The sequence below is a fragment of the Drosophila simulans genome, chromosome 2R (genome assembly GCF_016746395.2).
Source record: "Drosophila simulans strain w501 chromosome 2R, Prin_Dsim_3.1, whole genome shotgun sequence".
Lineage (NCBI taxonomy): Eukaryota > Metazoa > Arthropoda > Insecta > Diptera > Drosophilidae > Drosophila > Drosophila simulans.
Genome location: NC_052521.2, coordinates 13,828,744 through 13,849,441, shown reverse-complemented (window position 1 = coordinate 13,849,441; position 20,698 = coordinate 13,828,744). Strand labels below are relative to the sequence as shown.

The 20,698-nt window shown below is 42.7% G+C and overlaps 4 protein-coding genes across 5 annotated transcripts; 3 read left to right on the top strand and 1 right to left on the bottom strand.

Annotated features, from left to right (window-relative positions):
- Positions 1-3,141: 3,141 nt before the first annotated feature.
- LOC27208703 (putative fatty acyl-CoA reductase CG8303) lies at positions 3,142-12,493 on the top strand. 2 transcript variants are annotated; one of them, XM_016184267.3, is made up of 6 exons: positions 3,142-3,393; positions 9,245-9,601; positions 10,551-11,055; positions 11,120-11,561; positions 11,622-11,879; positions 11,952-12,493. In XM_016184267.3, exons 2-6 carry the CDS (start codon positions 9,311-9,313, stop codon positions 12,082-12,084), a joined length of 1,629 nt encoding a protein of 542 aa, XP_016027995.1. In that variant the 5' UTR covers positions 3,142-3,393; positions 9,245-9,310; the 3' UTR covers positions 12,085-12,493. The 2 variants fall into 2 exon arrangements, with proteins under 2 accessions (XP_016027995.1, XP_016027996.1); XM_016184268.3 differs by having other exon boundaries at positions 3,157-3,234.
- On the bottom strand, positions 7,103-8,802 carry LOC27207637. Its single transcript, XM_016183322.3, has one exon. It carries the CDS (start codon positions 8,536-8,538, stop codon positions 7,234-7,236), a length of 1,305 nt encoding a protein of 434 aa, XP_016027997.1. The 5' UTR covers positions 8,539-8,802; the 3' UTR covers positions 7,103-7,233.
- Positions 12,494-13,092: 599 nt separating the features above from the next.
- LOC6734795 (putative fatty acyl-CoA reductase CG8306) lies at positions 13,093-18,041 on the top strand. Its single transcript, XM_002081762.4, has 6 exons — positions 13,093-13,529; positions 16,152-16,736; positions 16,798-16,907; positions 16,972-17,422; positions 17,486-17,743; positions 17,799-18,041. The coding sequence occupies exons 1-6, from the start codon at positions 13,522-13,524 to the stop codon at positions 17,935-17,937; spliced, it is 1,551 nt and encodes a 516-aa protein (XP_002081798.1). The 5' UTR covers positions 13,093-13,521; the 3' UTR covers positions 17,938-18,041.
- Positions 18,042-18,307: 266 nt separating this feature from the next.
- On the top strand, positions 18,308-20,357 carry LOC6734794 (dolichol kinase). The gene is made up of 4 exons (XM_002081761.4): positions 18,308-18,635; positions 18,711-19,200; positions 19,271-19,922; positions 20,016-20,357. The coding sequence occupies exons 1-4, from the start codon at positions 18,484-18,486 to the stop codon at positions 20,231-20,233; spliced, it is 1,512 nt and encodes a 503-aa protein (XP_002081797.1). The 5' UTR covers positions 18,308-18,483; the 3' UTR covers positions 20,234-20,357.
- Positions 20,358-20,698: the final 341 nt, after the last annotated feature.

The window sequence follows — 20,698 nt, the reverse complement described above, 5'->3', positions numbered from 1 at the left end:
AATTGATGGGAATTAGAAGAAATCAAAAAACAATTTTTGGTTACGAAAGTCATAAAAGTTATTTTCTTTTATTTATTATGTTTTTCTGGCTTATAATATGTAAACATCTTTACTACATTACAAAAACATTAAAATGTTCATGTTCTACATGTACCCAACATACAAACTTTAATTAAAAAAGAAACCATATATTTAATTGCATTAATATATTATTATTAGGTAGATTTAATTTATTTGATGATTATTTTGCATTATTTAAAGAAAATATGCTTTTCCCACATTTATCTAAGAATATATTTGATCACAGATCTCTATTTTATAGGAATCTTGATGTCACAACCTTCGGCGAACCAAATATTTGGACAATAAGCAAGGTCGCCAGCCGATTGCAGTGCACGCAACATAAATGTGAAAATCAAAACATAAAGGGGACAAAAACAAACCAAAAATGCATTGTCATTTGGGGACGGCGGGGCCTTAAGTTGTCGGATATATAGGTAAAGGGGTGTGGGTTGATGACTGCCCTGCCACTCTGCATATTAATCAACTTTAAAATACATTAAGACAAATGAATAGGGAAATATTCAGGTGGAAATGTTCAATGCTCTTAAGGGGGAAATAATTGATATATCACGAAAACAATAAATGAAAACGGTTAATACGTGCATCTAAGTCATAATACTAGATTAATTAACACATCTAATAACTCATTTCTTGTGAAATTATGAAATTGTGAATTATTAAAAATGTTTTAAAAATCATAGTTAAATTACGAAAATAAGTAAGTAAAGAAAAATTTGCCTAATATCTGATTATAATGGTTTCAAGAGGTTTTCTTAAAAAAAAAACCAATTAAAATGTTGTAAGCAGCTTGAAGCTTCACGGATATGCCAAATTAATTATTATTTTAGCGTACCCCTTCAACGGATTCCCAAAAGAGGGTATTACCGCAGACAAGCGACTTTAAAACGATAACAAATAGGTGAGACATCGGCAAACAGACAAAAACGAATATGAAATGAAAACCGACGCCAAGCTCATTACTCATGCGCACTGGATGACGTCGTTTTTGTGGCCCAAAGGGGGCTTTTGACCAAGCCCCAACTCGATTGCTGCCCAAGATCTCCCTCATCTTCAGCGCCACTTCTTAACCTGCTCCACTGCAACTGAGTTGCGATGACGGGGCATTAAAAAATGCGAGTGAGCCATGAAAAATTGCAGCTAGTCGTCATGACTAGCAGCCAAGTAGCGCTGACTAAGTGCGATTAACTAACAAGAGCCTTTTTTGCTACCGAAGTTGGGTGTTGAAGTTTATTGTAGGGAAATTAAATTGAAGACACGTTGGCAGGCACCTGAGATTGATATGATTGGAAATTGCATGGCTAATGAGCCTAATTGATTTGCATGTGGCTTCGGCTGAGATGCTCGTAGAGTTGAGGGAAAATGTACAAAGGCAAATAAAAGTATTTCGTATGAGCATTCAAATGGACAACAATGGGTAATTGACATTCTTTTCTACAGAGAAAAAAATATATTTTCATGATATTTCACATAGCTGTTGAGAAGAATGCAAGAACGGGATTCACAAATATGTAGTTTATAAATTTTAAATAAAATTTAAATTTATGAAGGTAAAATTAAAAAAACAATTATAACCCACAAAGGTTTAGTAATAGTCTATTATAGCGGTGCTTTCAACATATATGTATGTATATTACGTATTATGTTAATTCAATAGATTGTAGTTGTTGAGGTTCTTCCCTGATAGATCAAAACAACACGATTGTTTTGCGTTGTCAGTTTCCAGCTGCGGTTTCCTCTTCCTTATAATTTTCCCCTTTCGACCCTTCTCCCATCATTTTGACCACATATGACCACTTTTCAATTGCGTGTCCCCCAAATTATTGCCAATTTTGACAATTCTTTTTTTCAGTTAGGCGAAGAGTCGTAGCCCTGCACACCTGTAATTACAGGTGTTCAGGTGTGTGTACACCTGAGGCGCTTTGGCTGTGGAGTTTTCGGCTGCTTAGGCCCAATACTCTGGTTTCAGTATTTACCATTTTATGATGTTGGCTTTTTACCAACATCTAGGTCAACTGCAATTGAACCCGTCGGAGGGGAAAGAGCTTAGAAAGTTTGTCTCTGCAAACAGATGAATTATCGTTTAGCTGACAGTTTTGTAACTTATTTGCATTTCGCGCTGGATTTATCAAGGGGCCATCACTCAATTAGTCAGTTTGCATAATTAGACAATAAATATCGTGATTGGCAACACCTCATGCGATTTACCGGTAATTTTCCTACCTTATAATGCCCTCATTGACACCAAAATCAAATTATCAAAATCAGCAGAATATCGTATGTATCGTATGTATTACCTGGCCGCAATAAATTCGAGATGTCAGCAAACTTCTTCGTGTGCCTGCAAATAAAAGAACAGGAAGCAAGGTAGAAAATTTCGCAAAATTTGCTGCAATTCAACAGGGGACTTTGTTTTCAAAATTGTAGAATATTTGCTGTGGATCTATATATTGGCTTATTTAAATTCTCGTAAAAATTGTACATGATGTGCACGTGTACATCTTTAAAACCATACTATGTTTAACTTTTTCTGCACATTAATTTTATCAGCCACCATAACCGAATAATATTATGATAGTATTATTATAGTATTATTAAACATGGCTATAAACTCCAATTGGGGTATTATTTGCTTCAAAAGCGAGAATTTTAAATTGATGTGCACAGAGCACATAGATATTTTACATAGTTGCACATTTCTACGACTCCATATTAAATATTAATAAAAATTATCATACTCATCTCATTTAACCTAAAAATGACTCTATATCCTAAGCTTTAGTTTTATTTGTTTCCTTGTATTACTTTTACCCCAGTATTTTCGCTCAAGTAGGTAGCCCCCGCTCTCTCCGAGCCAATGGCATTGCCAGATCCACTCAACAGATACCACGCACTCGTAATAGATCCAATTTGGAGAGGCAGCTTTCTCAGTTACCAAAAAGTCAAACATCGCTGGCCACTCAAAGCTCTCTCAGCCTTCTTTTATGAATATTATTTTCGCTGTGTGCTGAGTTCGCGGGTTTTTGTTTCTCGGGCTGCCTCTTGATTATTTTCTGTTCCGATTTTTATTACGTGCCCCGAAGTCTTGGCGAGCTGAACTCGGAAACGCTGAAACTCAGAAACTGTGAAACTCAGAAACTCAGGAACTGGCGAGTGAGTGCTTTTCAGCACTAGCTGCGATCGCATTACTTTCAGAGCCCGCAATCAGTCTTAAGTGAGCGTGCGTCGGCATTGGCAGCAAGTTGGCTAAAAGCGGATCCTCCTCAGTGGCCAACTTATCCCCCGATCTCTCTTTCGCCCCCGACACTATTGGTTAGTTTGCACTTCGCCTTAACATCTGCCCCACCAACCAAGTCGTGCTCCAAATTTTTAAATCAAGTGCAAAGTGAAACGCCCCACTGGGTGGGTGGTGCAATCGATAATACAAAATAATAATAATAATAATAATCGCGGTTATTGCAAATCGATTGCCAAACAATACAAGCGGAAGTGATGAAATAATTCTGATTGGTTAGAAAAGTGCGAAATAAACCTTTGTTATTTTGTTGGGCTCGGCTTGCGGAAAAACCATTGGAAAAGCTGCTGACTTAGCTCTTTGATTTTCACTTAAATGTTTGTTTTCATAGCTTTTCCAGTTTCCTCGCTCTCAGCCGCTCTCTTTGCGTGAGTTAACTTGTGTATGTGTTTCGAGTTGGCTTAGATTTTCGCGACACCGATTGAGTAAGTTTTTCCATGCGGTTTTTCCAGCGCTTGCTGGAAAATTCATGGGCAGCAAAACAAACAAAAATCGTTGTTATGGTTATGCGTTGAAGAATTTGTTAAACGCAAGAAGCTCTTGTTAATGTTTAGTTTTATTGTCTCTGGATTTGACGCGTGGCTAATTTCTGTCAGGCACTTCTTCCATAATTTATTACTTTTTTTTTGCGTGGCTGACATCGAATTTTTTAGCCGCAAACCGGTTTGCCAAACTCCTGGAATCACAAATAATTTAGACAATAGTTGTGTAGAATTTCTTAATGGGCATAACAAATAAGCGAGCAAATGTCAACTGTCCAAAATTGTAAGCAAAGTAACAAGCGCAGATGAAGTTCGTTTCTTCAGTCATTTGATTGAAACTCTGTTTCTTCATTCTTTTGATTGATGCTCTACTGCCAAGTTGGTTTCTTGAATCTTTGGTTTGCCTTTCAATGGAATTCGATTATTGAAATTCCCCACCGAAAAGAGGATCAATCAGCCTGCTTTGTTTCTGTTTATTTTGTGGAACTTTCAATGTTAAGGTCTACACAGCCATTTAATGCTAATGCCCAGCACAAGTGCGACTTGTTCGACGTTTTTTTTGATTCGGGCTTTTATGGCGCATTGAATCGAATTCCCCCTTGGCTCCTCCGTCGCCAAAATGTTCATGCCTAGCATAAACAAAACAGAATTATTGTTACACATTTGGTTGCCAAGGCGGAAATCAAATAAAGCAAAAAGGTTGTCAAATAAAATCGATTTGAATGGAATAAAATCATAACAGCACATGAAGAGAAATCAATGGCGCGAACAGAGATGAGAGAGATCTGTTCGTCGTAAAATAGAAAGTGACCAAAATGGATCTTTGCTCATAAACAAAACCTAAAAATTCGTCACAGTTAGAGGATACCCTGACATCCAAGCCAGAGTTGCTCAGCTAACTTGCCAAATTTCTGATAATTTGTTCATTAGGGCTTTGCTTAGTTTTTGTTTTCGCCTAGGGCTCGAAATGCGATATTTGCCATTTTAGGACTGGGAAAGAAATTTCCAAATATTTAATATGCAGAAACAGTTTGTATATACGGCGGCACACACAGAGATACTCACCAATACGAGGGGAACTAAAGACCCAGCTGGGTTTCAGTCATTTGTCTAAACAGAAATTACGAACAAAGCAAAACGCAGACGTAGCAAAATTATGCAAATCTTAGGGCGCATACAGCCACAGCTACATCTGTAAATATTTATATATACTGTTTATCTATATATATAGTATATAGTATTGTCCATGTGCTTCTCCATCAGAAATGCAAAATAGGAAATGAGCAATGGGCAAACGCCATAACAACAAGCATTTTTCTAAGTGCCCTATTGCATTTTTCTTTACGGATCCATTTAGATGTGATAAAAGAAAAATAATAAAAAAAAAAATAATAAAATTATCACTTGCAATATTTTAATTTAATATAAACATATATTATTTCCAAATAAGAACAATTTCATGTATCCTTATCAAATTTGTATTGTTGATGAGAATCATTGTGACAAGAAATATCTCTGAAACAAATCAATTTTCTAACCATTTCAAGGTAAGGTCTTGTTCAAGGGCCAAAAAATCTTTATATGATATATGTTCTCAACAAGTTAGTGGCCCCATTTTATATAAGCCAAGAAAATGTCAAGTTCAACGATCTGTTAGCCCTACCACAGACCATCAATAACTCAAGCCGTCAATCCCAAATTCACGATCTTAAAACCTGTTGGCCCAATCTAGCGAAGAACTTTGGGAGACCAAACAAAGGTCTTACCAATCAGCGATGAAAATATGACAAAAATGTTGCTGGGCCAGGGCAAAATGGCGATGAATCTCTGTGACTCCGCGTTCGAGGAAACTAAATGCAAATCATTTGGATGGGGGCCAGGCCAAGAGCAACCGAAACCAGTTAACTCCGATCAATTCAATGTTGGCCAAGCTGGCGGCATTCTGTCTCTGATCCGGAGAACTTAATTTGCATAATTCTGGGTTTCGGATCGGGCCACATGGCGGATTATTTTCGAAAGCGAAATGCCATTGAACAAAATGTGTTGAGTCAGGAAAAGCCAGTGCGGATTTTTGGAGGTTGTCCGATCTGTCAGTTGGTCAATTACAAGCGAATCAATTAGCACACGGGTGTTAGGCACCGAAAAACACTGAAATCGCGCCATTTTAACCACTTTGTATCTGTATCCGAGAGATCTGTTCGATGTTCGATCCATTGGACTCATATGCATACGAAGACAACGCAGCACGACGATCTCTAGAGATCAACCGAGATTTGACCGTGACCGTGCATTTTGATTGAGCTGAGCTTTTTTTGTTTGGCTGGCCAAACTCCGAATATTAATGGTGTTTGTGGGCCTATATAGATCTCCACCTCCTCGAACCAGACAACTCCACTCGAGATCTCCGCCTGGGCGGCCTTGACACAAATTTGGAATCACACGAAAAATGTCCGAAATTAATCTCTCCTCCAACAAATTGTTACGCATTTCGTTAATTATGTTTTCCACCTGTACTCGATGCTTGGGCAATGTGCCGTGTGAGATCTAACTACATTGGTTATACATACCTTGGTTTGATTTCTTTTTTTAACTTGTCGAGGCTTTTCGGTTTCTTTTTTTTCGGATATACGCGTCATTTGCCATTAATTAGTCGAGCTATTGATGGTCTCGGATGGAGCGAACAAAAGGCGGCTTTGTGAATGGTTTTGCAGTTGGCCGGGAAAGTACAGTTAACAGTGTTGGGCAACGGCCATGGGTCCGATTGTGGCAGTGTGACAAGTCGAAAGTTTGGGGGTATTAATTAACGTAAGCTTAGCCACTCTAATCCACTTGGTGATTAAAGTAAAAGGTTAATGGGCCTTAAGTGTGGGAAAGTTTAAAGGGTAAATTAGCCCCCAAATTGTGCAGTTGGTTTTCTTCAAGTTCAGTGTTGGAATGTAAATGCTGGGATAAGTACAGGCCAATTCCATTACGAGGAATTAAATTATCCAAACTATTCCAGAAATATGGGAACCCCAACACATGTCATAGGCAACAGCTATACGCGTCAATTTTAATTACCATTACTAGTCGGAATTAATTATAAAAAGCAGGTTGCTCATTTGCTACATTTTGTCCATATCACCTACTTCTATATTAATTGGTTTGCTGACTATGGAAATATGTCGGTTTTTTGTAGATTCCCGAGTGGAATTTTCTTACTTTAACCCCCAATTGTGATTCACTGATTCGTTAAAAGAATTCATTCAACGTCAATTATATTAAATTTTACTATAATATCCCAGAACTTTGCCAGGAGCTCAGCAAGTATTCATTTTCAAATAATAACTCTGGATAAAAAGGCAATTCACAACGCTGTAGTAAAATGAGCTCCGTTTATGAGCTGCTGGCCCTGAAGAAGTTGCGCCAGGATTCGCCTTCAGATTTGCGATGAGATCCCATGTAGGCACTGGGTCCAGCGATGGCGGGCGGCATATCCATCTGGCCGGAGTAATTGAACACGGGAGTAGAGGGGCGGATAGCGGGAGCACGGGTCTTGACGACCATTCGGAAACGGGGCGGTTCTACGGATCGACGATCCTCCTTCCTCTTGGGCTTCTTCTCTTCCTCCTTCTTGGGCATCTGAAGTGGTTGCCCGTTGCCCTGGATCTCGTCGAAGTCCTGTTGCCATAGGGCCGCCTGTTTCCTGGCAAACTTGTGGTACTGCTTATCGATGCCAGAGGGTCGCCGCTTGGGCATCATCACTATAGTCTTGGCCTTCAGTGCATACGCAGGTGGGGATATCTGATGGTAGCCGCGTCGTTGGTAATCCCTCGGATATGCAGGTGGAATGCCCACTACCTTCTTGCGCTTCAGGTGGGGCTTCACCTCCTCTGTGGTCTCCGACTCCCGGGAGCATGGGCATGTTTGCCACGAATGCCAGTACTCCGCCTCGTTCTCCTCCTGGCGCTTCCTTAACCACTCGGCCGTGGGACGATTGGAATCGTAGACCACTGTCTGGCTGTCTTGAGCTTCCTCTGAGCTCTCTGTATTGCGTCTTTGGCGCTGGTAGTCCTCCGATTCCCTTTGCATTTTCTCAGTATTCTCAGTATACGTTTCCTTTCGCTTATCCGGACGATAGGTAATGCCGGAGGTATTAGTTTCCCTTCTAGATTCCGGTCGATTTTGCCACCGTCGGCGATTCTGCTCGATAATCGCCTCCTGACGCCTTTGGTGATCGGCCGGATCCTGTGAGATGGTACGCCGGCGCAATGTTTCCGGTTCTGCCTGGCCTTTTGCGAAGTGACTACTGATTCTTCTTTGGGCCTTCTTGCGACGCTCTTCACGTTCCAATTCATATTTTTGTTGCTCGTGACGTAATTTGTTCTTGGCTATATACAGGCGATCGTTGCAGTGGGACTCATAGCCCATCTCATCCAAACGCTCGGGAAAATCGGGAGACCATTCGCTGTCACGCCAAGGAGACTCCTGGGGCACCTCGCCCATCTCCTTCATCTTCTTGATGCCCTGGATTTGTGCTTGAGTTTGGTCATCGAAGGTATATCGGTCTGCGTAACGACGGTTTTGGCTGCTAACTGCAGGTAATCGCCGCAAACTGGAAAACTGCCCCTTGGATTTGTTACTAACAAACCGCCAGGAATGATTCAGGCTCATTCGAGCCATTTTAAAAGTGGTATTCATCTTGCTATTGATTCGTCTTGGATTGAACTCCTTTATCAGAACTAATAATTTTGATGAGTGCACGAGAGGGTGTTGTCTGAAAATAAAATTCCGAACCAAATTTTTGAATTTTCAATTTTGTATGCTACAAATTTTTAACTCCAAAAATTAAAGACCGAAATTTTGTGAACTGAACGCTTCGCAAACTGGGAATATTATGATAACGCTGATGACTTTTTCCCAGGAAGTAAAAATCAATGCTATCCCAGTTGAACTCCAAAAATCGAGGTGGTACTCATGACCTACTTGGCCTTCAACTTTCGTTAATCCAATCCTAGAAACAATCTTCGAAAATGCACTCAGAAAATATGTGCTCATTTGGAGGTTTCCTGGCCATGCCAAGCGGTTAACCTTTGAAGTACCTATCCATTAGGTTTCACACCCAAATGGGAAAGTGTGGAAAGCTTAAATATGCAGCATTTGTCTTCGTTGGAGGTTGTCTGCCTTCCGCATCGTGCACTCCACTTCCATCTAATTTTGATAACAGATTTATGATGCACTTCCGCCGCTAGCTAAACTTGACACACTGAGAAGTTTGTCTGGTTTTTTTTTGATTCGCTTTTCGATCGCCGGCTTTGGTTTCATAATCGCATCGATCCAGTTGGACTAATGAACTTGAACTAACCGATGTCACGGCGCGTTTCCTTCTCTTATTTCTCTGCCACAGCTTGCCGCACCGTCTTCGAATCTCAGCAGCAAATTGGCGCCGCCGACGAATCTTGAGCCCTACACCATGGCTGTCATCACGGAACATGGCGGCACCAGCTCTTCCCCGGAAAACAACAACAGCATCGGAAACGGAAAGCTCCGGGTCAATGGCCACCAGTTGAGCACCTCGCTGACCATACCGGAGTTCTTTGCCCACAAGAACATCTTCGTCACCGGCGGCACTGGATTCCTGGGCACCGTTCTCATCGAGGCTCTGCTGGACACACATCCCGACATTGGTACCATCTACGTCCTGGTCCGGGGCAAGCGCAAGTTCGATCCGAACGAGCGGATTCGTCGCCTGCTCCAGAAGCCGGTAAGTCTGGTGGCATTTGTTTTAGATTGTTTGACCGGTCGACCGGGCCACGCCCCCTGACACGAACCTGCCCCCGACGCGCCGTCTGCAAGGTATATAATTAAAGCCAATTACGAGTCTCTTTATGGAGCGTTAATTTGTCAAAGTCGTAACCTGGCCGACCTCTTCCGTTGCGAGCCGCGATCCGTGGGGCTTTCATTTTCTTTTGTTTTCATCTTTTTTTTAACTACCAGTGTGCAATACTCTTTTGGGATTTTTGAAAATATTTAAAAAGCTATTTTCTATAATTACAAACTTTGGAATAACGTAACTTATTATTATTATTATTCAATCTTTAGATAAAGCATTTTTTACCATTTGTATACAATTAATGCCTTTAAATCATATAAATTATATTTAGAGAGTGCTTAAATTTTCGGTTCAACAAAAAGTCTTTTGTTTTTTCCCTAGTTTTGTTAGGCCCTCTTCACAACTCGTTAATTTATTTTATTTTTAAACGCATTTTTAATGGCACAACAAAAAGCAGCTAACATCATATGTTGTTTGCTTTGAAAATTGCTTACTTACGAGTGTTTCCCAAAAAGGTAAAAGTACCGAAAAAAGCACTCATCGCTAACAATCATAATTTGTTGGCCATAATGTGGGCGTGTATGGTTAGCAACCCAACCTCCGAACAGTAGTGAAATTAATTTTCAACATCCGTCTTTAGAGGGGAAAAAATAGGTCTCCTCCAACTTGTTGAAAAATATCGAAGTAATACATATGTATATACAACTTTTATTTGCTGCTTTTGCAAGTCATAAAATCACTTATAGCTTGAATCTTTTTATGCTACCAATTAATGACCATATCCTTTTGGTTAGAGTTATCAAAAGTTTACGATGCATGAGATTATATTCAATAAAATGTTTGTTTAATGTTGCAAATGTAAATTATGATTTAATTACAGATTTTCGAGAAGTACTCGGAGAAGACTCTCTCGAAGGTGGTCCCAGTGGTTGGCGAACTGAGCGAACCGAACTTCGGCTTTGGCCCCGAACTCCTGCAGGAGCTTATCGATCGGGTCAATGTGATCTACCACAGTGCGGCCACCATCAAGTTCAGCTCCCCGCTGCGCACCGCCATTCGCACCAATCTCACGGGAACGATGCGCACCATTGAGCTGGCCAAGCAATTGAAGCATCTGGCGGCCTACATCTACTGCTCGACGGCCTTCTGCAATAGCAACAATCGTGGTCTGATTGCCGAGGAGGTGTACAAGTCACAGTTCGATCCGTACGAGATGATGAAGATGGCCGAAGATGACTCCGCCTGGGAGGATTTCACCGATCAGAAGTGCAAGGGCTATATCCGGGATCATCCCAATACGTATACGTTCACCAAGAATCTGTCGGAGAATCTGCTGATGGCCGAGATGTCCGGACTGCCAGCAGCCATAGTTAGGCCATCGATTGGTGAGATGCCATTGGGATTCCAAGCGGCAGGAAAATGTCTTAATCGATAACATTTAATTTCTAGTTTATGGAACCCTGGAGAACCCGATGAAGGGCTGGGTGGGTAATGCAAACTCTGGTCACCTGGGCTTCTTGGCCGGTTTCGTGAAGGGAATTTTCCGCACCATGTGCGGGAATGCTAATGCTGTGATCGACATCATACCATGCGACTATGTGATCAACTCATCACTGGTTATGGGCTGGTACGTGGGCACCCGGAAGGTGGAGCAGCCGGAGATCATACATTGCACGTCGGGAGAGGTTAATCCTCTGAATCTCGCCGAGTTCTGCACGATCATCAACGATAGTGTGGAGCGGCATCCGCCGAATAGTTTTGTTTGGAAGCCGGTGACGAAGTTGCGCAACGGATGGCGTTACAATCTGTTCTTCTATCTGTTCCATTTGCTGCCAGCGATGGTCTTTATCATACCAGAGAAGCTATTCGGAATCGGAATGCCCCAGCACACGTAAGTAGTAAAAAAAGGTGGATCTACTTAACTTGTAACCATAATATTTATCTACTTTAGAGCGTACGAGTACATGCGGGTGTTCCAGAAAGGAACCAAGGCCTTTGACTACTTCCTGGACAAGGACTTCCGGTACTCCTTGAAGAACGCGCTGCGTATATCGGCATTAATACCGGAAAGCGATCGAAGGCGCTATAATTTCGATGCCAGTCAGTGCGATTGGTCGGAGTTCATCGATCGGTGTCTGATAGGAATCCGGCGCTTCTACTTCAAGGAGTCGGCAGTGACCACGGAGTGGCATCGCAACTACTGGAAGGTGTAAGTGTGACTCATTCCACCGATCTCAAGCACATGGAATCAATTTTCATTTAAATTCTGCCGTATCTATAGCTTTAACTTCCTGTACTACGCGGGCTATGTGGTCATCTTCGCCGTCCTCTACTTTGCCCTTACTTTAACTTTGGGCCTGCAGATCGGACTTACGTTGGCGGTTCTGATCTGGGGATTCCTTGTCTGGTTGTAGTGGCTGGATATGAATCGCCAACTGTTGGATTGTGCAATATTTCCGCTCCAAGTGCGATCCTACCACACATGGTTGTTCGTTTCCATCCGTAGTTTGTTCTAGTAGGGTATCATGTATTTTACTTTTAAGTTCTTTCACACAAGCCAAGTACAAGTCAGCGAAATGTATCATATGAATCAAAAACAATCGAAGAAACACTAGACACGAATCTATTCACACAGCAATGCAAAAGTAGCCCAAAACTTAGTCACTTTAACTAAACACGTAATGTAAAAGTAATGAACAATTCTAGATTGTTGTAATTATCAACCGGTTTATAGTCAAATAGTCGAAGAATACGAGAACTAAACTTTAAATGATTAAATATGTAACTATTATTCAAATAAATATGATTTTTATATTAAGGAAAGGATGAGTGTGTTTTTATTGGTGTGGTTTGTGTGGGAACGGATTTATGGGGGATGGGGACATGGAATTTTTACATTTTTTAGACATTATATATTGCCTTAAATATAATATTTAATTATAAGTTGCTATATCTGATAATAAAATTGTGTTTCTTAATATTTTTTGCTAATAAGATAACATTTAAATTGAAATAGGTTATGCATTTTGTTTTCTACAATGCTCAGTGGCGACATCTAGCTAGACTCTTTCTACATGGTGTATAATAAAGAGGTTCGCAAATATTCCGACAGGGGCGCTAGCTAAAGAGAATTCTCTTTCGAGAAGAGAAAACATATGCAGCTGAAATAATGAAAAAAGTATGTGCAAGATAGCTAAAAATGTATCTGCAAGATAGCGAAAAATGTATCCGCAAACTCAGTGAGTTAACCATATTGTTTGTGATGAGATAAGAAAGTAAACATATGAGGGGGACCAAACCAAGTAGGCACTCCCCTTTGAGACGCCACTGACTAACTGGTTTGGCCGACAATCGTGATCGTTATTATGACGATCCGCGGAGCGTAGTTAATGATCATCCACGAACAGTCGGCCTGCTGCCGAGCACATTTCGGTGGCCATTGGCGGCATAAAGATTCAGTTGAAGTTTTACTGTTGCCGGCTAACGTTCGAAAATCGGAGGATCGGAGAAACGCAGATAAAGATAAACTCGCCCATTCAGCTGCCTCGCTCGCACACGCCGACACACACACACACACACGCACGTTCGTTGTGGCACACACACGTGCAGTTGCACTGGTGTTGGTAATTTGTTTACAGTCGCATCGCAACAACAACAAAGGCAGTGGAGTAAAAGATAGAAAGACGGAATAAATAAGAAGAGGAGGCCGATAAAAAGAAAGAGAGCTACGTGGAAAAGAGAAATTTCGACGTTCTAAGCCGAGTTTTAGTCTTAAACAAATAATCAGAACGAGCGGATAGACTGCAACTGGCATAATTAGTATTGGCGATTACCACACCTGCTGAGAAACCATGGCCAGGTAAGTTCCACTACACTTGGCTCTAAGCAACGGCTTCTGCTCAATTTTGGTTGTATTTAATTTTGGTAGCATGTTTGACAACTTTCAACCTGCCTTTTTTTTAATTTTTTTCTTTTCCCCGCTTTCGAGCGCCTTTTGTGAGGTTAGAAAGACGGAGCAAAGTTCGAAATGCGACAAAAATCTGGCGTAGAGAACACAAGCCATCGAGCTAAAGATCATCCAGATCACCTAGACTTTCCATTAGATGTAGAATCTTCTTTCAAAAAATGTACTTACCAAAAATTAAGGATATGTGTGCTTTGATTTTCACATTTGGTGACTTTATCATCCATATAAGCCAAAATTCCAGTGGACCAACATATTCCAACTTTCCCAAACTTGAACTTTAAACTACTCTAAAACTAGATTATCATTAACTTTAGTTGGATTAAGTGATCTATAATCTCACATAGCCTTTGCATTTGGAACTCAATTCAAAAGTTTAATGCATAACATAAAAGTTGAAACTATTGAGGTCACACTGTACTATAATTAACACTTGCGTCGGCGGCTAATTCTACTTCATTACGAGCTGACAGTGGGTCATTTGGCCGGACACTTTCGCCAGCGAGAATCCATCACCTGAGAGTCACCTGCACTGGGAAAACAATGGAAATTTTTCATCAACCCGTCGAAGGTGGCTATGCAGTGCTAGCCAATTGGAGAGGGAGATGCAAACAGGGCTAGACATTCCAGTTTCCACGCTAAATCTTTGACCTGTTCGAATACCCTCTTTTGCAAGTCAAAAGCCGCCTTTTCAGCCAAATGACGTCAATGATGCAGTGGTGGGCATGCCGGAAATCGAGCGGAAAATTACAGGTTATTGAAATGAAAAGGAACCGCAGGGGAAACAAGATCATTACATATTGTGGCCATCGCATCCTGACAGGTTGCTCGAAACATTTTCGGGACGAATATTAATAATAATAATATGACAGAGATTTATGGCCGCTCACAAGGTTGATTGCAGTTGGTAGGGTCAGTTACTCAAAGTCGAGTGGCTTAATTGCCGGGGTGGGCAAGCATTTAAGTTTATGTGCAATGCTAATGATATGGGGGTTCTTAACGCCAGTCGCAGCGGAATGCGGTAAACTGTGGCAAATGATATCGCATTATGCAAGGCATTAAGGCACTAAGCTGGATTTCTCAAATAACACCCCACTTTATTACTTATTTCCTCACCTGTAGCTAAGTTCCATTAAATATAGTAATATCAGTTCCAAGGCACAGCAAAACCATAATTTGAAACAAATTTCAAGTAGCACTGCCACCATAAATCGGCTCACTTAATTAAACCAGATAAGCAGCGAACTGGCCAACTGAAAAATCTAATCTCAGTAGTTGATTTACAACTGATAAGAAAGTTAATTTCGAAGAAAGAGGTGAATTGGAAACCTTAAGCCAAACGCTCGATGAGTTATTAGCCATTTGTGTTGATTGGGTCACCTGTCCCTTTTCACCCCAAATTCGCTGGTCCACAAAGTGAAAGCTCAACTTGGCTAACAAGCGAGCGTTTGAACTGTGAGCCTGGCTAAAACGATGACTTGCCAATTCGTGTGTGCAAATATGAGCACCTGCAAAGGCTTCAACTGCACTTTATTTACTTGTGACGGCTCTGCAAACTCGAGGGTCTCCTTTAATTGCTCAAAAAAAAATTTGCATTTCGTCTATTTTTTTATTTTCATTTGTTTGCATATTCAAATATGGGAAATGTAAATGCAGCACATTTGTTATGCAGAAATTATATCACGCATCGTTAGAGGGTAGTAAAAACCAAAGAAATCATCTTCAATGTTCGTCATTATAAAATCATTTGGCATAAAAAAAAAAATACAGTGGAGACAGCGACTGGAGGTCATTAAAAGAGAAATGCGCCAGACTTGGCTAATTGAATGAACATGTTGCGTGTTTGCTGGAGCCCCAATACGTTTTGTAATTTGATAGAAATTGTTCGAAAATTAGGCGATAGCAAAGTGGAAATGGGAATTCCCCAAAGCTAAGCAGCTTAACTAAGCTGATTTGTAGCAAAAAACTAAGTTTATTTATTGTTAAAAGCAGCATGATATATTTAAGAATCGGTAATAGTTCGACTATATGACTTGGATGAATAATGAATCCAAGAGAGTAGGCTAAAATGCTATTTATTGCTAGAAACTAAAAAAATCTTTAGAGATCAAACCATTTGATTTATGAGCTTAAGCGCACGACTTGATTCCAATCAAAGTGCCAAGAAACCAGAGACACCCACGAGATTGCTTTGCATTCCGGCATTGACCCGCCAGTCGGCACCTGCTCAGTAATCATTAGTTGTATCAATATTAGAAGACACACAATGGGCACTCAGAACTGGGAGCCCACGAGTAAAACGGGTTTTCAGCGGGACAAACAGCTAAGATGCGCTCCCCTGAAGGTTTTTACGGGTGAACGAGTGTCGTAAGCACAATGGTGGCTCCATTGGACCATTTGAATGGGCGACGAGAGAAAGTTGGCTTCATCTTTTATGACGTCTGTAAATTTGGTCGCATGAGTTATGTAAGCACAATAGACGGCAGTGAACTGATTGGAAAACCCTTCATATTTCAGCTCACCCATCACAGACTTCTATGCGGGTCGCAATGTCTTCATCACGGGAGCCACTGGCTTCGTGGGCGTCACCATTGTGGAGAAACTGCTGCGCGATGTTCCCAACGTGGGCACACTGTACCTGCTGATGCGGGCCAAGAAGGGCAAGAGTGTGCAGGAGCGACTGGAGGAGCTGAAGAAGAACTCCGTGTTCGACAAGTTCAAGGAGCTGCAGCTGGAGTCGCGTCTCTCCAAGATCGTGCCCATCGAGGGCGATGTGGGCTTGGAGCATCTGGGCATCTCGCCGAAGGATCGCCAGACCCTGATCGACAACGTGAATGTTGTCTTCCACTCGGCTGCCACCTTGGACTTCTTCCAATCCCTGAAGGAGACCACCAACATCAACTTGCGGGGCACTCGGCGAGTGGTGGAGCTGTGCCAACAGATCAAGAACCTGGATGCTTTGGTCCATGTGTCCAGCGCCTATGTGAATGCCTATTTGACCAAGGTCGAGGAGAAGCTATATCCCGCGCCCGAAGATCCCGAGAAGATCATCCAGCTCTCGGAGACGCTCAACGATGATGCCCTCAAGGAACTGGAGCCAAAGTGAGTGCTCTTTACAAACTAAAAGGTTTATGTTTATAAATAATGAATTAACATTTTGCAGACTTCTGAAGGATCACCCCAATACCTATACCTTTACGAAGCATCTGGCGGAGCACGAGGTGGCCAATGTGGCCAGCAAGTTCCCCTGTGGCATCGTTCGTCCCAGTATGAGTGAGTATTTGGTAGACTATTAACTTTCTTCCAGAAACTAATGATTCTTTGTAACGTGCTAAAGTCACTGCCGCTTGGAAGGAACCCATTCCCGGATGGACCATTTCGAAGAACGGTCCCCAGGGCTTCTTCATGGGCGCCTCGAAGGGCGTACTGCGTCGCCTTCCCCTGGATCCCAGCATCATCATGGACTACATACCCATCGATGTGGTGGTCAATGGCATCATAACCACTGGCTACTATGTCAACTCGCTGCAGGCGAAGAACGGAGGACGCCCAGCCGATCTGCAGATCTTCCACCTGACCTCCAGCACATACAAACCCTTCCGATTCGAGCTAATGACGGACAAGATCAACAGCTACCTACACGACTATCCTCTGAACAGTGCCGTCTGGTATCCCAACCTGCGTCTGGTCAAGAGCCTCTGGGTCTTCCGACTGAGCGCCATTCTGTTCCATTTCATACCTGCTATTATCCTGGATCTGGTCACGAAAATTGGAGGCGGCAGGCCCATGTAAGCATATAATAATGGTAAACCTATTCCCTTATAAGCTACATGATTTGAATTAAATTTTAGCTTGGTTCGTCTGCACAAGAACGTCTGGAACTCACTAAATACCCTGGAAAAGTTCATCTTCACCGAGTGGCACTTTGACAGCAAGCGTCTATTGGCGCTATCGAAGACCTTGAACATAGTGGACAAGAAGAAGTTCTTCATCGACATCGGGGAGCTGGCGTGGGATGAGTACTTTTCCAATACGATCCTCGGCGTGCGCCAGTATCTCAGCAAGGAGCCCATCAAGAACCTGGAGAAGGCACGACGCAAGGACAAAATGTGAATATCTTAATTAATACTATGTAAGATACCATCTAACCCCTACCATTTATAGTCTCCTGGGTCTTCATGTGGCGCTGCAGCTCTCATTCTGGTATGGAGTATTCAAGTTGATCGTGTGCCTCACCGGAATCTCGACGGCTAAAGCAGCTCTTGTCCTGCCCGTCCTTTACTACCTGTTTGGACTGCTTTAAGAAGCCGAGGAATATTCCCACATAGTTCAACATTTTCTCAATGTTATTTATGCTTAATGCACTTTGTATGAGGTTTGGTTTTACAATATAAATACAAAAACAAGCGCAGCTCTTCTTTGATTTAAAAGAGGATACTATTGATTGTTAAAATCTGGAATTAAATTAGATCTTGCATCCTAATTATAGTACTTTAATCCACGTTCTAATGATTCAATGGTATTATCAGGCTTTTTAAGCTGTGTAACATTTTCAAGCTTGTAAGTTTTTAAACTTCCCACCAAACTGCATTAAGCCTGGTCACATCGAATTTAGTGTGACCGCACCAGTGGACGCCATCGAATACCCAAGTGCATCCCAAACCCGAATCAACAGTTTCCCAACAAAAACAACATTAGCAAACGACCAGCTGGTCCAGTGCATGCAAAACTCCATCAATTGGCCGAAGTGTGCAGGAAAAGCGAGGGCTTTTCTCCGCACTTGACCCATTTGTGGACACACAAACGCTTGCCGAGCTCAGAGAAGTCATGTACTGAGAGCCAACCGAGGATGCGGAGCCCAGAAACGGACAGTGAGCACTCGGAAACGGACTCCGTCGGCTCCACCACGGACAGTCAGTCCAGTGGATTGGGCGCGGTGCGCCACCAGCGACGGAGCACCCAGCGGCCGGATGTCTTCAGCCTCAAGGCCATGGCGCCTAGGTGAGTCAGTGGCTGAGTCTCCGAGGCGAGTCCAAAGTTCCAGCTTATCTGTAATCTAATCTGACCCTTTCGAAGACCCAATGCCGGACCCGGCGGCTGGTTATGTCTACTGCTGCCGCTGGCCTTGACCGTCCGTCTGTTGCATCACGCCACGCCAGCATGCAAGGAACAGGCCAGGATGCAGTGGCTCCTCACGGTGGCCGCAGGCGGTATGGCCCTCGAAACGCTGTGTTTCTTCATCTATGCCTTTGTGAAGACGGGCATTTTGGTTAAATGCCTGGTGAGCCTGCTGCCCGGAGTGGCCACCAGTTTGAGCTTCTATCTGCTGGTGAACACCTCGCTGACCTTCGCCATCATCGTGGGATTCGTGATGACCTCTGCGTATCAGCAAATCTATATTTATACGCTACGTGGCTTCCAGAGATCCTTTACGTATGGAGAAGCCTCGGTTTTCGTCCAGGGACTGGTGCTCTTCGCTTTGAGTGCCATTCACCGACTGGGCGGATTCTTCTGCGGTGGTTCTTGGCCAAGCGAGGAATTTGAGACGCTCGACATGATCATGGTGGTGAGTGAGGCTAGGAGTGTTGAATGGAATGGAAAAAACTTTTAATAACCCGCTTGAATTGGACCTACAGAATGCTCTATTTTGCCTGCTGGTGTTCTGCGTGGCTCTCGTCCTCTTCCCATCGCTAAGGAAACCTTACCGCTTCTACTTGTGGACGGTGATGCTCCTCTTGGCTGTCACCTGCATGCCTGTGACGCGACCTCTTCCTCTGCTGGCACTTGTGCAGTTCCTCCTCCGCGATCAGGAAAGACTGGCCATCTTGGTCTTCTACATGCTGCTGGTTGTGCTAACCTGCCTCACAGTCGCCTGGCAAATTGGAAGCTCCGCGAAGGCCAATACACGTGTGCGCAAGATCTTCCACCTGCTCATTGTTATGGTCTATATACCCGGATTGATCTTCGAGTGCGCCCTGCTCTACTTGGCCACTGGCGTGGCGTTGGCTGCTTTCGTGGTCCTGGAGCTGCTGCGTCTGCTGAAGATTCCGCCATTCGCCGATAGACTAGCCGTGGCCTTCAGCACATTCAAGGACGAAAAGGACGCCGGAGAGTTGGCTCTAACTCCGTTCTGCTTGCTCATCGGCTGCTCAATGCCCATTTGGATGACACCATGTCCGTGCTCTGGCGACAATACTCTGGCCTTGCTTTCGGGGATTCTAGCAGTCGGCGTTGGAGACACTGCAGCCAGTGTAGTGGGCTCCAAGCTGGGACGCAACAAGTGGGGAAGTAAGTAAAATGAACTAAAAGGATACCCTGATCTTTCAATAAGTTCATTCGCATTTATAAGTTTCTATGTTAACACATGTGTCATACTTCTAGGATCTTCCCGATCCCTGGAGGGCACCATTGCGTTCGTGGTGTCCATTCTCATGGCCGCCTGGCTGCTGGAGATTTCCGGCCTGGTGGCCATGAGCCAGGCCAAGTGGTTCGCCACCATTTTCGCAGCACTGAATTCGGCTCTGGTGGAGGCATTCACCGACCAGGTGGACAACCTGGTACTACCACTGATATTCTATACCATTGTGGGCCTGGCCTAAATAGAATGCATATTGATGTAAATTAGTTTTAGTGTACGCATTCCTCGGTGTATTTATATATAAAATTGCGCGGTTTCACTGAGTGTTTAATAAGAAAGTTTATAAAACTATATTCCATATCAGATTTAAACGGACTTTTCTGGGACTAAAAAGAAATACTTCTCTGAAAATGTATAAACTACTTTTCTAAACCAATGTAAACCGGACAGCAGATTATATATTCCTTATATGTTCGCCAATGAACTCTAGTCTTCTGATCGATTTGTACCCTTCTGAAATGGTAGTTACTAATTTCCATCTAGTTTGTTATTCACAAGAGCTAAAAAAGATCTATAAATCCAATAAGAATTCGCTGACTTAACAGCGCACCCCGCCGACTGTTAAGTTAACATAATCCACTGCGCGGGCGTCCAACAGAATGTTAGCCAACACGTGGGTCCACTGTTATGGGTGAAAAAACGTCAC

Coding starts and splice junctions, on each gene's coding strand:
- LOC27207637 (XM_016183322.3), bottom strand. CDS start 8,538: ATGAATACCACTTTTAAAATGGCTCGAATGAGCCTGAATCATTCCTGG.
- LOC27208703 (XM_016184267.3), top strand. CDS start 9,311: ATGGCTGTCATCACGGAACATGGCGGCACCAGCTCTTCCCCGGAAAAC. Junction 11,056..11,119: donor CATAGTTAGGCCATCGATTG/GTGAGATGCCAT, acceptor TTTAATTTCTAG/TTTATGGAACCCTGGAGAAC. Junction 11,880..11,951: donor CATCGCAACTACTGGAAGGT/GTAAGTGTGACT, acceptor CCGTATCTATAG/CTTTAACTTCCTGTACTACG.
- LOC6734795 (XM_002081762.4), top strand. Junction 16,737..16,797: donor CTCAAGGAACTGGAGCCAAA/GTGAGTGCTCTT, acceptor AACATTTTGCAG/ACTTCTGAAGGATCACCCCA. Junction 17,423..17,485: donor ATTGGAGGCGGCAGGCCCAT/GTAAGCATATAA, acceptor ATTAAATTTTAG/CTTGGTTCGTCTGCACAAGA.
- LOC6734794 (XM_002081761.4), top strand. CDS start 18,484: ATGCGGAGCCCAGAAACGGACAGTGAGCACTCGGAAACGGACTCCGTC. Junction 19,201..19,270: donor CGCTCGACATGATCATGGTG/GTGAGTGAGGCT, acceptor TTGGACCTACAG/AATGCTCTATTTTGCCTGCT. Junction 19,923..20,015: donor GGGACGCAACAAGTGGGGAA/GTAAGTAAAATG, acceptor TCATACTTCTAG/GATCTTCCCGATCCCTGGAG.